This window comes from Ammospiza nelsoni, chromosome 3 (genome assembly GCF_027579445.1).
Source record: "Ammospiza nelsoni isolate bAmmNel1 chromosome 3, bAmmNel1.pri, whole genome shotgun sequence".
In the NCBI taxonomy this organism is placed as follows: domain Eukaryota; kingdom Metazoa; phylum Chordata; class Aves; order Passeriformes; family Passerellidae; genus Ammospiza; species Ammospiza nelsoni.
Window position 1 is genome coordinate 69,346,793 of NC_080635.1, and position 14,195 is coordinate 69,360,987.

Consider the following 14,195-nt stretch of genomic DNA (forward strand, 5'->3'; position numbering starts at 1 on the left):
ACAAACACTTTTTGGAGTCAGAGTGGATGTGAGAAAAGATTAGAAGAACTTGATCTTTCTAACTGGCTATGTGGCAAAACTCCTCAGTTCTCTGAGGATTGTAAATAGCCTGGAGGCAGAGGACTTCTCTAGTAATATATTAGGATGTGGCTGACAAAGGGAACATGTAGTCAGAGTATTTTTGGGAACTATTAGAGTGTGAAATCTCTTAAGCCCTGGAATAATATCCAAAGGATGTCATAGGAGCCTTATTTCCTGATATACAGATCTAAACTGAAAATTTACTGGTGTATCTTCTGAGAAGAGCAATATTTTATCAGCCACAGGAAAGCATAAAGATGTAAAAATTGATCTTGCTCATCCTCCCTTCCCATCCCCCCTGCCCTCAATGTTTTTGCTGAACATGCACACTCTGTAGTGCACTCTTGATGAACAGTGGGGGGAAAAGGAGAAAGCCACTGAGCGCCCGTGATTCTTATGGCAGTGGAGTTCTACTTTATGAAAGCATTCACTTTCTCTAACTACCTACAGGGGTGAGGATGCTGCAATGCTGGTGTTTCCCATGGATTAGTGATAGATGCATGGAGAGCTTCCTTTCTAGAGGGTTGTTGGAGAATTCAAGTGAGAAGGGGTCTTGAATGGCTTGTGGTTCAGTCCTCTGCTCAAAGCAAGGCCAGCTGTGAAGTCAGACCAGGTTGTTCAAGGCTTTATCCACTCTGGTCTTGAAAAACACTGAGTTTTCTCCAGAGCAGAGACTTTCCAGCTTCTCTGGGTCAGATGTTGTCCTGCTGAACTGTTCTCTTCATGAAAATGTTTCTCTTCATATCCAGTCTGAACATCCCTGATTTCCTTTCATGTCTGTTGACTCTTGTCCTGCTTCTATGCACTGCTAACCCTTAACAAGAAATTCAAACCAAGCTATTAAGTGTATTCTGTATTCCAAAGATTGTGCTGTGAAGCACAATTAAAAACCTTCTGCAGAAAGGCCCTGAGGAGCAGAAAATGGGCAGTGGTCATACATGCAAATTTTTATTTCAGTAGAAGTTTTCCTCCCTCTGGAGCTCTGCAGGATAAGTCTCTTGTCATGCCCTCAGTAAGTGCCATGAGTTTATATTCCTTGGCAGTATGACTTACCAGTGGATGAAATTATCTCTTGTAAAACAAATTCATCTGCAAAGGAGGATCTGAGAATGCTGGGTAAAACCCTAATTTAATCAGGAAGTGCTCATAGCTGTAACTTTGAGGGGACAGCAGAGCTGTGTTCAACTCCTGACCTTCAAGTTATCTCAGACAAATTTTGTAAGAGACCACACTGTGTCATTGTTTGTTATGAATAGAAATGTAAATCAATCTTTACATCCTGATTTTGATGTGAAGGCTTTAATTTACACTCTCTCTTCATGAAGATTTTTTTCTGTAACAACTTGGATAATCTTGCTTCATTTTATTGAATAGGCTTCAATTTAGGATTTCAAAAGGAAAAAACTCTTCACCTGTTATTTAATACTCAACACAACTTCAAAACACTATACCCTGAAGTCATTTTGATTAATAACATCATCTCCTCCTAGGCAAGTAATTTACCACTTGCTCTTCTCCTCAAGTAGATACTATAGAATTTATTTTGTGCTGCTTTCAGCTTTGTGAAGGCTGATGTGAAAGGACAAGTATTAAAGAAAGGATTAACCATTTTTGCTTAAAATCAGCTCTGTTGATAGTACACAAATAGATATAAAAGTCCAGAGAAAATATGTAACAGCTTAGATGTACAGATCTGCTCTAGATCTGTAGATCTGCTACAGATTGGCTATGTGTGGCTTAGCATCATAACAAATGAGACCAGATCTTTTGACTTGTTGCATCAGAAATCCTAAAGTAAGTGTTTGGAATTCTGAATTCTTGAAAGGGTTTTAATTTTTTCTTTGCTTTTTATGCTTATCTGGGGCTTTTACAGAATCTCAATTCTAGAAGGATAAAACCCACACTTCATCTGAATTTTAGCCTCATTATTCTTACATCCAATTTTTCTTGTGCAATCAATGGTCTCTAAGCTTAAGTGGCCCTTTTTCTGCAGCTGTTATTTACCATCTATATATAGCAGTGAAGAAGAGCCTTTGCTTTTGCAGGGTTATTATTCTGGCCTTTCTGAGATTTCTCCAACATGAGAGATCCTCTATTTCCTATAACATCTTATTTGTGTTGAGCTGCCCCTCTTGCAGCTGGAGCATCAGCAATCAGTACTATTCAGAAGTCCCAATGGTGTCTTTGCTAAGGTTCAGGCTGTGACTGCCTTCTTCCTGGAAATGTCCTGACTGTCCTTCCCTGGAAATGTCTGCAGTTACTGCTTATCATCTTGTTTGCTTTTTTGTGACTCATCAGACTGTCTCCTTGTTATATCAGTTTCTGAATGGCACAGTAAAAAGAGTTTTGTCCTAGAACACTGAATAGTTTCATAGTGTAAATGGCTGGTCATGACCTATTTGCAGAAGGAGTAACTCTGCTCAGTGAAGTCCCATTTTAGCACTGCACCCTTTTGCACCTGGCAGATGCAATACCATAGCACTTAGAGCTTATAGTCTAAATAAATGACCTGCCACAGGATGGAGGAGCACAAACCTCACCTCCATTAACTTAAATTTCTATATTTGAGATAGTTGTTGAGGTCCTTATAGACTCAAGCTAAGCTGTTATGGTGCAGTTTGTCTCATTCAAGGACAGACATTGCTGCAGCTTGAGCAGGAACTGGTGCTGCTTGGGAACCCTTTGTTTGGGGGTCTCTCAGAGAGCTGGCAAACCTTGCTCCCCTTGCTGAAAAGAGGCAGTCAAGCTGGTGCAGATGTTTCTACCTGCAGTTGGAAATGTTGACTTCTGTAGCCTTGTAATAGTTGCCCCTGAGTAATCCACAAGCTCATGGCACACAGAGTTTCTTTCCTGCATGTATGTATTTTTTCATTTCAGGGATAATGAAATCAAGGTGGTGATAAGTCTGTATTTGCTTAATCAGCCGGGACTGCTGCTGCCTGAAGTATTTTAATTGTAGGTAGGTTGAAGAGTTTGGCTGCAACTAAAAATGGGCTTGACAACCTCATGTTTCTGGAAGCAAAGATCTTTGGATAGTGATTTACTGCTCACCACCTCTTGCTTTTGGTGTTGTGTGCACAAAGTGCCTCATGCACTTTCCTTTACAGGTTTTCTCTTGGTCTCTTACATCTCCTTTTGCCTCATTTAAATTCTCTCCACCAGGGGCTCTTCCCAAGACATTGTTAAGAATATTGGTATTTCTAGACAGCGACCTGAAGGTGCTGTTCAGTATGCAATTGTCAGGCATGGAGGAAAGATCTTTTTAATGATACCCTTGGCTGAATATGGTGCAATCCATAGCCTTTTCTTCCCCTAGGAAAAGGCCTAGTGCAACACCTGAATTGTAATGAAAGTGTTGAAGCAGAACTTATTCAGGTCATCTTTCAAAATAGGAAATAAAGGCACTTACAAAGGATATTATCATCTGCTAAAAATGAGAAGGGAAGGACAATTTTTTTAGGGTTTTATTTTCCTTTTTTTTTTTTTTTTTTTTTTTTTTGCTACCTTTGTTATGGTTGCTAAGACCCTTCAGAAAAAAATCAGGTAGTAAAAATCTGCTTTCCCCCAGCTTTGCACGAGGGCTGTGCAAGCTGTGCTCAATTCCACCTTGCTATTTGACTATTGCAGTGTCTAAGAGCTGCATTCAGAGGAGCATGGCACTGGCTGCAGGAATTGTGGGGCAGTGCATGGAGCTGTGCTGCTGCTGCAGGAAACCAGGCAGTCCTGTTCCCTCCTCCTGTCAAACCTGGAGCTCAGCAGGAGCCTGGGCAGCCTGCCCTGCTTCACAGGGCGGTACCAGGTGCAGGTACCTCCTGAGCTCAGACCTGTGTGCACACTCCCCAGCTCCTCCTCAAGCCACTAACCCTGGCTTAAACACAGTAATGTGAATGTTACGGTTTTATTTTGGCTGAAGTACTGGATATCTGATCAGGGTGGTGGTCCATGGTGTGGCATGGGTTTAATGAGAACCGGGAGCAACCCCTTTCTATGAGCATCCTGGTTTTCCTCCGCTGCCTATCTTTCTCACAATTTCCCAGTGGTGTTGACACTGACAAGCACTTCAGACAAATGCCCTACTCAGAGCCTCAAGGAGCTTTCTTTAAAAATGTAATTTTTCTTCTCCCCACATTTGTCCTTCCTCCAGTCATAGTTTACAAGTTCTTGTCATTGGATTTGGCCATATCTTGTTTCAGTACTTTCACCCTAGTGTCTGGATCCTTTCTGGTCTCTCTTTTCATCTGACAGCAGTTTAAGGTTCTGTTCTCAAAAATTTGAAATCCAGAGGTCAATGGCTTAGCAGTTCTTCCTGCCCCTCCTGAATGCCTGTCCCAGATGAAATCTGAGTTGTGTGAGCATTTTGTGATGGTTTTTATTCATGTTTTCAGGAATGTACATGCAGCTTTCTTCCTGTCGTGGTTTCAAGCAAATAGAAGGGCGGCAGGTTGGCACCTTGAACCAGAAATGGAATGACACAAATAGATCCCCATGGAGGGGTACAGTCTCAAAGGACTTTATTGCTCTGCCAAGTGCAGATGGGAACCAAATCCTCCACCAGATTTAAGTGGAGCTACTTGGATATACCAGGGCTGCTGATTCTCATCCTGCAAGAGGTGTCCTTTAAGGTGTGGTGGACATTTTTTGAAGATGGGACTCTGATTCCTTTCTTCAATTACCTACATTTTGAAGGCCCCCATGAGCACTGTGTTAATAAACTATAGAAGGCCAAAATGCTATTTAGTCTGTGCAACTATTTTATGGTAGGCTAAGCCCTCTGTCCCATGCACTGCATGCACTCACTTGCAAATCTTGCCCTTCAGGGCTTTGGAATCAAGTGTCACTTTACCATTTGCCTTCTATTGCAAACCTCCTGCACTGACAGCTCCCTTATCCTGCTGCAGTGTGCCTGACCTGCTGCTGCTGGTTTTCACTTTCAGCAAGACCAGGATAACGTGGCTTTATGCAAGCACAGAGCTGTGTCCCACCATCCATGCTTGGTGCAGCACAAACAGACTGCAAATGCTTGTTCCTCTCTAATGAAGAGGCTGGAAGGTCCAGCATATACCATTTATTCTTTTGAGTAAATATCCGTTCCCACAGGCATCCAGCAGTGTCTGGCAGAGAAGACCAAAAGAGCAGAAAGGAAAGGGTTTCCCCCTCTCTGTGCGGGGAGAGGGCAGCAGGACATCTCCTGCAGGATTGGATGGCTGAATGCACATTCTGCAGAGCAACTCCTATGCCCAGCCAAGGCTGCACACAGAGCAGCTGCTGGAGGAGTGCATGCAGTGTTTAAAATGTCTGTTTGCAGCATGGGCATTGGCAAGCAGAGCTTTTGCAGCTGATCAGGCTGTGAATTTATTTAAAGTCAGGATTTCTGCAGACTCCTTGTGGGATTTTTCCTACTTGGGCAATCTAGACATTGGATTTAAGGACTGGGCGAGGGGTCTGGGTTGTTTTCATCTTTTAGTGTACAGCAGGACAGCCATGTGAACTGGAAAAGGCAACAGGATGCAAATGGGAGCTGGAGCACAGTGTTTCTGAGCAGAGGTTCACACTTGTGAGCTGCTGCCACTCAGAGCAGATGAGGAGGTCACTGTTTGAAGGCTTATGTCCTCACAGTGACTTTTCACCATTTCCTCTGAGGAAGCATCACTTTGAGTCTTCAGCTAGTGAGTGGTGAGGTTCCTGTTGCCTGCTCTGGAGACTGGTCTCAGTTTAAAGAAATGGGGAACAAAGATCTTTGATGCTCAGTTTTTCTTGTGAGGGAAGGGCTTCTCCCTCAGCCATGTCCACGTGCAGTGTGTGCCTGCTCCATGCAGGGTTTGTAGAACCTGTTCTCTGTGTCACTGGGTCACTGTACAGGAACCTTGGTCTTGCTGGGTAGCAAGCTAGACAAGATGTCTGGCTTTAAGATCATTATAGTGTAGAGCTAGCTAAACCCATCAAACCTGTCTGAAAATCAATTTAGCCTGGGGACCTGTATTTTTGTATGACCAGAAGATGATTAACAAGTGACCTGCTGTCTCTGACTAGTCCAGTGTCCAGCACAAAAGAGGAAAGATGCCAAGAATTGGTCCCATGAAAAGAATGATGTATGTGGTGACAGAAGGCTACAGGTGAAAACCTGTGACCACCTGACCAATTGCAGCCAGGGAGAAAGGATTTCAGGCCATGCTGACCTTGTGAATCATCTGGGGGTTGTTTGTCCAAAGATTATGTTGTCCATTGGTGAAGTGACATTAAAAGGAACCTTCTGCCAGCTGAAAGGTCTCTTCTCTGCCTGTCCACTGGAGTAAGAGTCTTTGCTTCACTGGTCCAGTTAACTGGGCTGGATGGGGTCTATGTATCTTTTGTTCTGGAATGGGTCCTCAGAGAGAAATTCCTTCCAGATGGAGAGAGTATATGGGGAATGTCTTGGCATCAGAGACCAAGGGAAGAGCTGGGGAGTTGAAGTGCCAGGTTACCCCCAGACCAGGGCTCTGAGGTTGCATGAAGGAAACACTTGGGCTGCCAGCATGGATCTTTGCTAGAAACAGTCCCCCACGGGAGAGCAAAGTGCTCGTAGTGCTCCTGAGCACGCAGCTGAGATTGGTGCCTCCTGCCTGTGCTGGGTGGGATTCCTGGATGGGTGCATTTGTCTGGGGCCATTACTGCATCTGGCAAGCTGTTGCTGTGCTGATAGTTGGCTGTGAGAAAGTTAAATAAGTTTTTAAAAGATTATTTTGAAACATTTTCTCTGATTTAAGTGGTAAACATAGTATTACTTAATATCCTGCTCCTGCTGTGTAATGGGTTCATGGAAGTACATCCCCAGAACTGGGAGAACAGACTGTCAGTTGTGAGGCTGGGGAGAATCAGGGTGAGAGCAGAGGTATGAAGCTTGCTTGCACTCACTGCAGGCTTTCTGTTTCAGTGATGTGGATATTGTATGAGTAACTACAACTGGACAGTTGCCCTTTACTGTAAAAAAAGACCAAAGACCCTGTAAGCACCCAACTGCACAAATCAGCTTTGTGACTTTGATGCCTTAAGCAGATTCTTGAAGATGTGCCCGTTCTGTCACACTGGGAGTGGATAATCTCAAATGACACAATTGTTCCAGAGCCAATTTGAAACTGGCTGTACAGACCACCAAGAGAGGTGTAAATGTGAGCAGGAAGGAAGGGCAGTCATTTGAGAGAGAAGTGCTGCTGGTTGGGGCTGTACATCACTGCTCAGCAGTGATTGACTTTCCTCCCGATTTCAGCACCCGTGCTGCTCTGGCCAGGCCCCCAGCAGCCCTGGTGTTCCCAGCAGATGGCTCAGAGAGAATCAGGATGTTTCCCCTTCCCACTGCTCTCAGGGAGCATGGGAAGAGACAGTCACAAGCTGCTGGGAGCATAATTTGCTATTAGGCTCTGTGGCATCCTGGCTGCCATCAATTACAGCCTTCACTAAGAATAAAAGGGAATGAAAGGGACTTTACATCCAAGCCGTCTCCTGCTGGTGAGGACAGGCTGTGGATGTATTTTGAGAGGAAAGAAAATGAGGGAAGTATCATGCTGAAAATCTGCATGTGGGAAAAGGATAAGAGGGAAGTTGCAGTTAAACAAAACACACCCAAGCACCTGCTGTTACCTGCAAAGACATGCTATCAAAATGTAAATTAAACAATTTTCTCTGGAGTTTTGTTTTCTGAGGACAGAGAATTGTATTTAGGGAAAGAGGGGGAAAACTGATGCACAACCCAGCAGACTTTTTCTTGCTGTTCAGCTGATGTCAGAATGGTAACCAGGTATCACAGGGAGCAGAGGAATATTTTTCTCTTGCACTGTGGAAGCAGCCCTGCAGTTCAGGAGGCTGAGGTGGTTCTGAGCTCTGTCCCCGTGCCTGAAAGCTGTAGCCAGCTCTCCTCTCCCTCCTCCCAAGCTTACACTGCAGACCTGCTCCCACAGAACTGGATCCTCTGTGCCTGACCTGCATTTGCTGGTTTTGCCTTTCCTGGCTTCCACTTCCACATGCTGAGCTCATGCTGGAAGTAATACAGCTAAATTACTTCCTCCAGCTACTCACTCTCAATTGACTCTTCTCCACGGGGAGCTTTAAATGATGCCCACGGGGCAGCACAGCCTGAAATCCCCGTTAGCCCTGGTGTTTCAAAAGCGGCCAAGGTGAACAGAGCTCAGATCTCTGCTTTAGGAAATGATGCACACTTGTAACAAGTCATTACCCTAAAAAGAAGAAATGAGCCTTCATACAGTGTATGTTGACCTTCACTAAGTAAAACACAATTTTTCAGCTGTTTTATATGCTTGGTTGTGCACAAGCATGGCCCCCTCTTTTTGCTTTTTCCTCCAAGTGTAAGTGGTGCAATGCTGCAGTGCTTTTTCCAGGGAGCTAAACTGAGAAAACATTCTAAAATCCACATTTTTAACTTTTCTGTGATAACCTAGTTAGTTCATGGAGGATAAGAGGATTTGTGGAAGATAAGAGGAACCAGCCTTTGTGAGTGTTTGAAACTCACTGCCACACTTTACCTTCAGGCACTGTAGATCTTTGCCCTCCAGGATTTATTCACAGCAGCAGACTCCAGCTGTGCTCCTGGGTGAATTAGAGCTCTGAATTTATAGATTTGCCCACTAATCCTTTCACTGGCACTTTGGATCAAGGCAACTGGAAGGTGGTAGTGCATTTCTTATCGGTAGTGTGCTGCTTATCACCAATGGTAAATATCTCCTGAGCTGTCTAATCATCACAAAACTTGCATTTGGTGTTAGCAGGATGCTGGTAATTTGCTCAGATATGCCTAAACAGAGCTGTTCTACCATTCATTTTGCACTATCCATGGCATGCACTGGAGACTCAGGGCAGAAAGGGTGGGTTGAGACAGGTACCTTCCTCCCTCCAGGTTTCTGTGCAGTGCACTAAGAGCAACAAAGACCCTCTGGTTTGTGTATGCAGCACATTTCCACTAGCCTCTTGTTTCTTTCCTGGTCATTTCATTATGTGTTCAAGCTGTTATTGTGGTAACTCATTTTCTCCTACTGAAACACTGGTTCCCAGCCACTTTTCAGATCAGTTTTGCAAATACAGCACAGAGCATGCAGAGTGCCTGCTGAGCAGCCTGAGCAGCAGTTAGTGTCACGAGAGAAAAACAAACAAACCTGAAGGACTGGAAACATTACCATGGGAAAAGATGTCCTACTGATGCCATAAATTAAGATCATGGGAAAACAAAACCAAATGCCTAGAAACATTTTTTCCCCTATCCATCCACCCCCTCCCCCCCGAAAAAAAAAAAGGCTTTGAATAATTTGTCTGCTTTCAAAGTTACATAAGTTTCCCAGAGATAAAAATCTGTGGTTCGTTAAGTGTGGCAGTGTGGTCCTGTGGTGGTTGCACCCGTGTGGAACCAGCTGCCTGTGAAACTGCACTGCAGGTAGAGATGTGAGTTGGTATTTGCAAAATAAATAACCAATTTAAATGTATGAAGGAGAACAAGTGGGCTCACCCACCAGCTGAAATGTCATGAGCTGCATCATTTAAATTCAGCCTCCTCTTGAACCCAAAGGAGCCCTGCGTTCAACTGTTTCACTGACCCGCGGACAGACAGACTGACAGGCTCTTTGTTAGGGGGGCAAGTTAGGAAATACCAGAGCTAAGGTTGTCTGTGCAACCTTCCTTTCTGCTCCCCATGGGCACATACCACAATATGGGCTTTAATTCCACAGTCCCTTGGTCATTTTCCACTGGCCCCCTGCCTCCTACAGAGTGAAGGAGGCACAATGCCTTCTTAATGAGCACACAAGCGGTGGCTTGGCTTGTTAGGATTCGCTCTGTGACCATGGAGCTCATTCAAGTCCTGCTCTGAAAATGTGGTGTTTTGTTTCCAGCTGTTTTGCAGCTTGTTCCATGCAAGTCCCACAGCCCTTCATGCACTCAGCCCCTGTTCAGTGATTGCCACCCTTGTTTTACAGGTGGAGACCAGAATGGGCAAGTGTCCAGCACCTACAGATTCCTGCCATGCCATGCCATGCCATGCCCATCCACAGTGCTGGGGCACGGCCCCTGAGGAGGGCTGACGTGGCTGTGAGCCCTGCACCCCAGCACCTCAGCCCCTGGCACCTCCAGTCAGCCCTCCAGGGAACAAGGGAAGGAGGATGTGGCCACCCCTTGCCATGGCCCTGTGGTTTCTTGGCCATGGCCCATGCAAAGCGCAGCTCTGGTTGGGCTGGAGAGGTGCTCACAGCACAAGCCCTGCCCTGTGCCCAGGGCAGAACCCCACAGATGGGACATGGCATGCATGGCACCAGCAGCTGCCCTGGCATGGGCAGCTCAGGAGAACAGCTGCCTTGGAAGTGCTTTTAAATTACCTGCCCAAATTTCTCTCCTATACCTTCACAGGTGCCTTTTTTGATATTGCCACAAGTGGTTAAGGTAGACTGCCAGAGAGAATCTGGGGGTTTTGTTGGTTTCATTTTGGTTTTTTTTTTCTTGGTTTGATTTTTGGGGATTTTTCTTTTTTAATTTCCCCCACCTTTTTTTTTCAATTGGTATTCTTGACTAAATAAAGTCTTCAGTTTTTCACTTCAAACCCATCTTGAGTGTGAGCAGATGGGCAGAAGCATCAGCTCAGGTGGAACTGGCACAGGCAAACCCTGCTCTCATGGTGTAGGACTTTCCCCTGCTGGGCTCTGGAAAACAAGCTGAGCTCTGCAGCTTGTGACCACTGCTGCGCTGTGGTCATTGTTTTCTACCAGGTGTGAAATGGTGATGAAATGCTCTTTTTATGTTAAAAAATCAGCTTGCCTCCCCCAGCTAATCTCCAAACAAAGTCAACCCACAGCTGTGAGAAGCTGGATTGCTGAATATCTCACTACAAAATTAAATAATGGTCCAAAACTAGAACATGGTTCTTATCTGTTGGATCTGTTATTCCTTTCAAACTCCTTCATGTCTTGTTTTCTGCTGTGCCTTTTCCTTTGGAGGAGCTGCCCTTAAAATCCTGAAGACTCTTTGCATAGTTATCCTTTGTTTTGGTCCTCCTCTCTCAGCATCTGTAGCGATGCCTGCAAAAGCTGCAGCCAGCAGCTTGGCCAAGGGCAGTTGATCACCTGAGCTGTTCACAGCATTCGTTTTTTGCTTTGCTCTTCTCTTGCACTTGTATGATGCATGTAGCATATGGCTCATGAGCACCCTACTCTATGGTGCAGGTAATCCCTGTTAGTGGGTCTGGGTCTGTCATTTGGTTCTGTTTCTTTTTTTCATAGCTGTGATGCCACCCAAGAATTGTGAAGGAACCAGTTACATGCTTTGGTTATAGGAGGATTTTGGAATACACAGCTTTTTGACCCTGAGCTGGAGGCAGGAGGAAAAGGGCTGTGAACAGTCAAGCATGAAACTCTGTGTACTGCTGTGTTAGTCCTCTGAGACTTTTTGGTTTATTTTTTTAATATAAAATGAAAATCTATGTATATTGAAAAATACACACAGCCAACCCTGGCCTCAGATATTATATAACTGCAAAGTTTCTTGTTTTCACATAGTAATGGTGCTTTTGTTGCAGATCGATGTCCTCAAGGCAGATGTGGAGAGCGCCGAGTGGAAAATTTTGGAAAACCTGATCCTGGAAGATGTTGTTGAGCAGATAGGACAGCTGGTCTTTGAGGTGCACATGCACTGGCCTGGGTTTGAGGTCAGTGGCAATGACAGCACCGTGGTGCGGTACTGGTACAGCCTGCTCCGAGAGCTGGAGCTCAAGGACTTCAGGCTTTTCCATACCTACAAAGACTTATCAAAACCACAGATGTTTCTGAAAAAGGAAGCCTTCAACGCCAGTAGCTGTTACACACTGAGCTGGGTAAATACAAGATGGAAATAGCAGAAAGGAATTTATGATGTGTGATTGCAAACCATCTGGCCCCATAGCGTTATTGAAGAGGATTTTGGTGTCACTGGCTAAAGTTGCTCAATATGCACTCGGTGACTGCTAACAAAATGAACTGGCTTTTATATTTATATGTTGTCAAAAGAACTGGCAATAGGAGAAGATACATTGTATAGCAATTTATTTGCCAGTGGGTACATTGTCCCATTGAGGACAGAGGTTTCTGTTAAAGTTTGTCTGGGGGAGCATTAGAGCATGGCTTTTCCAGGCTGCCCCATGCCTGAACATGCCAGCAAGGAGAGCATCCCTCTGGGGCTGCCCTGGGAAGCTCTGCTGACTGAGCTGGACCAGCCCTCGGGCAGGAGAGTGCTTGTGATGAGGTGTCTTTTTAAGAAAGTGTCAAGTGTTACTTCTCTGTAAAGTGATCATCTTTGATTTGCACCTTTTTTACTGTGGCCTTGTTTCCTATGGAACAAACTTTAGGCAAGAACAGAATGTTCTTGAACCCACTGGCAAATATCAGCTGAATTTGGCAGACAGAAACCACCACCAAACTAAGTTCCTACCTATTTCTTTGGGCAACTTCTGAATGCCCTGACTTAGGGTTTTTTAAGCCAGTCTGGCTGCAGAAAGTGACTTCAACACTTCTGACATGGGAGACAATGGGACAGAGACACTCAGCTGCTGGATAAGCTGCTGCCAGAGCTCCCCTTCCTCATCCTCAAGAGCCTTCAGCCACAGAAGACAGGGCTTCCCTAGTTCATGTGCTCAAAGAACAGCTTGATTGAAATTACTCCTGCAAAGGCTGCAGCAAGTGGTTTTTGATCAGTGAGATATATGTAAGAGACAAAAGTGCAACCTGGTCTTTTTTGGTTTGGGGTTTAGTTGAATATTTCCTGGTGCCTTTTCCAGTGCTGTGCCTCACCACCTTGCTCTGCTGGCATAAGGAGGCCAGACCCTGGATCTGCACTGATGCTGGCAGAGGTGGTGCCCTGGACTGCAGCAGTGCTGGGGTTCTGCAGGCTGGAATTGTCTGCAGTGCCCCTGGGAGCCTTTGATGTTCCCCAAAGAGCTAAGGAATGGGGGAGATAAAAATATATAGCAGGTTGGATTTTTTTCTTATCTTTAGATGAATTTTGATATTAAACTTTTCATTAAAATACAAGATGTCACCACTTTCATGTCTTTTATATGTGGGCTTTTTAACTGCCTTTGGTTTCCAACTTCTCCAAGTCTACAGCTTCCTCAAGGGAAGTGGTGGAGGGGAAGGTGCTGATCTCCTCTCTCCAGTGACCAGTGTCAGGACATGAAAAAATGGAATGAAACTGTTTCTTGGAAGTTCAGATGGGTTATGAGGAAAAGGTTCTTTACCCCAGAAGGTGGCCAGTCACTGGAACAGGCTTCCCAGGAAAGTGGTCATGGCACCACGCCTGTCAGAGTTCAGGCAATCTCTCTTACTAACCTGGTTTAGTTTTAGGTCCTGTGAGGAGCAACGAGTTGGTCTTGATGATCTTCATTTGATCCCTTCCAACTTGAGATATTCTATGATTCTATAAAAGTAGCTCCTGTTTCTGCTCCTGCACATCCCACCTGGGCCAGGGCTTTGCAACACCCAGGGCAGGGCAGTGTGGGTGCGCACCATGTCCTCAGCTCTGCATCAAAACCTATGCAGATGTGTACAATTCTCTGTGTCCAAGATGTTGGGCACAGCACTCTCCTCAGGGCTGAGCTACCTATTGCCATCCCTGAACCAGGCAATGCACAATCCAAGAGATCCACAGCCTCTGGAAAATGAGTAAGAAATGCCTTCTTTGTGAGAGCCAGCCTTGCTACAAGTCTCGTACACTAAGTACTGAAGTTGTTTAACGATGCAGAGCCATGAGGAGATTCATCAAAATGCAGGAGGCTGCCATATCCTAAACTAATATCTGGTGTGTTGGAATGGCCACGCTTGCTGCAGCGCAGAATGGCTCAACTCCCATTTTTCAAATAATGGGGTGGCAAAAGTCCAGCTGCAAGTCCTGATTTGTTAATGAAGTATAAAAATATGGGTTCCTGCACTGTGCAGGTTTTTCTTCCTAACTAGTATTAGAGTAAGTAGCCTAGTAGCTTATTATCATTTGTTTAAGAAACCAATAGAAAGAGGCTAAAAAATAAATTACATGACCTCTCTCAGATGTTAAAATTCAAAACAGAAGCACGTCTTCCATCATTTATTTCCCTGAGGTAGTATGGTGATATGCAAATTACA

General features: G+C 44.9%; 1 protein-coding gene across 2 annotated transcripts in view; it reads left to right on the plus strand.

Annotated features, from left to right (window-relative positions):
• The window catches only part of METTL24 (methyltransferase like 24), a 44,614-nt gene extending 31,491 nt beyond the window's left edge, over window positions 1–13,123 (plus strand). For both annotated transcript variants that reach the window (XM_059468328.1, XM_059468330.1), the window contains exon 5: window positions 11,624–13,123. In XM_059468328.1, coding sequence (XP_059324311.1) covers window positions 11,624–11,938 — 315 coding nt within the window. In that variant the 3' untranslated portion in view covers window positions 11,939–13,123. The remainder of the gene's footprint in view (window positions 1–11,623) is intronic.
• Window positions 13,124–14,195: the final 1,072 nt, after the last annotated feature.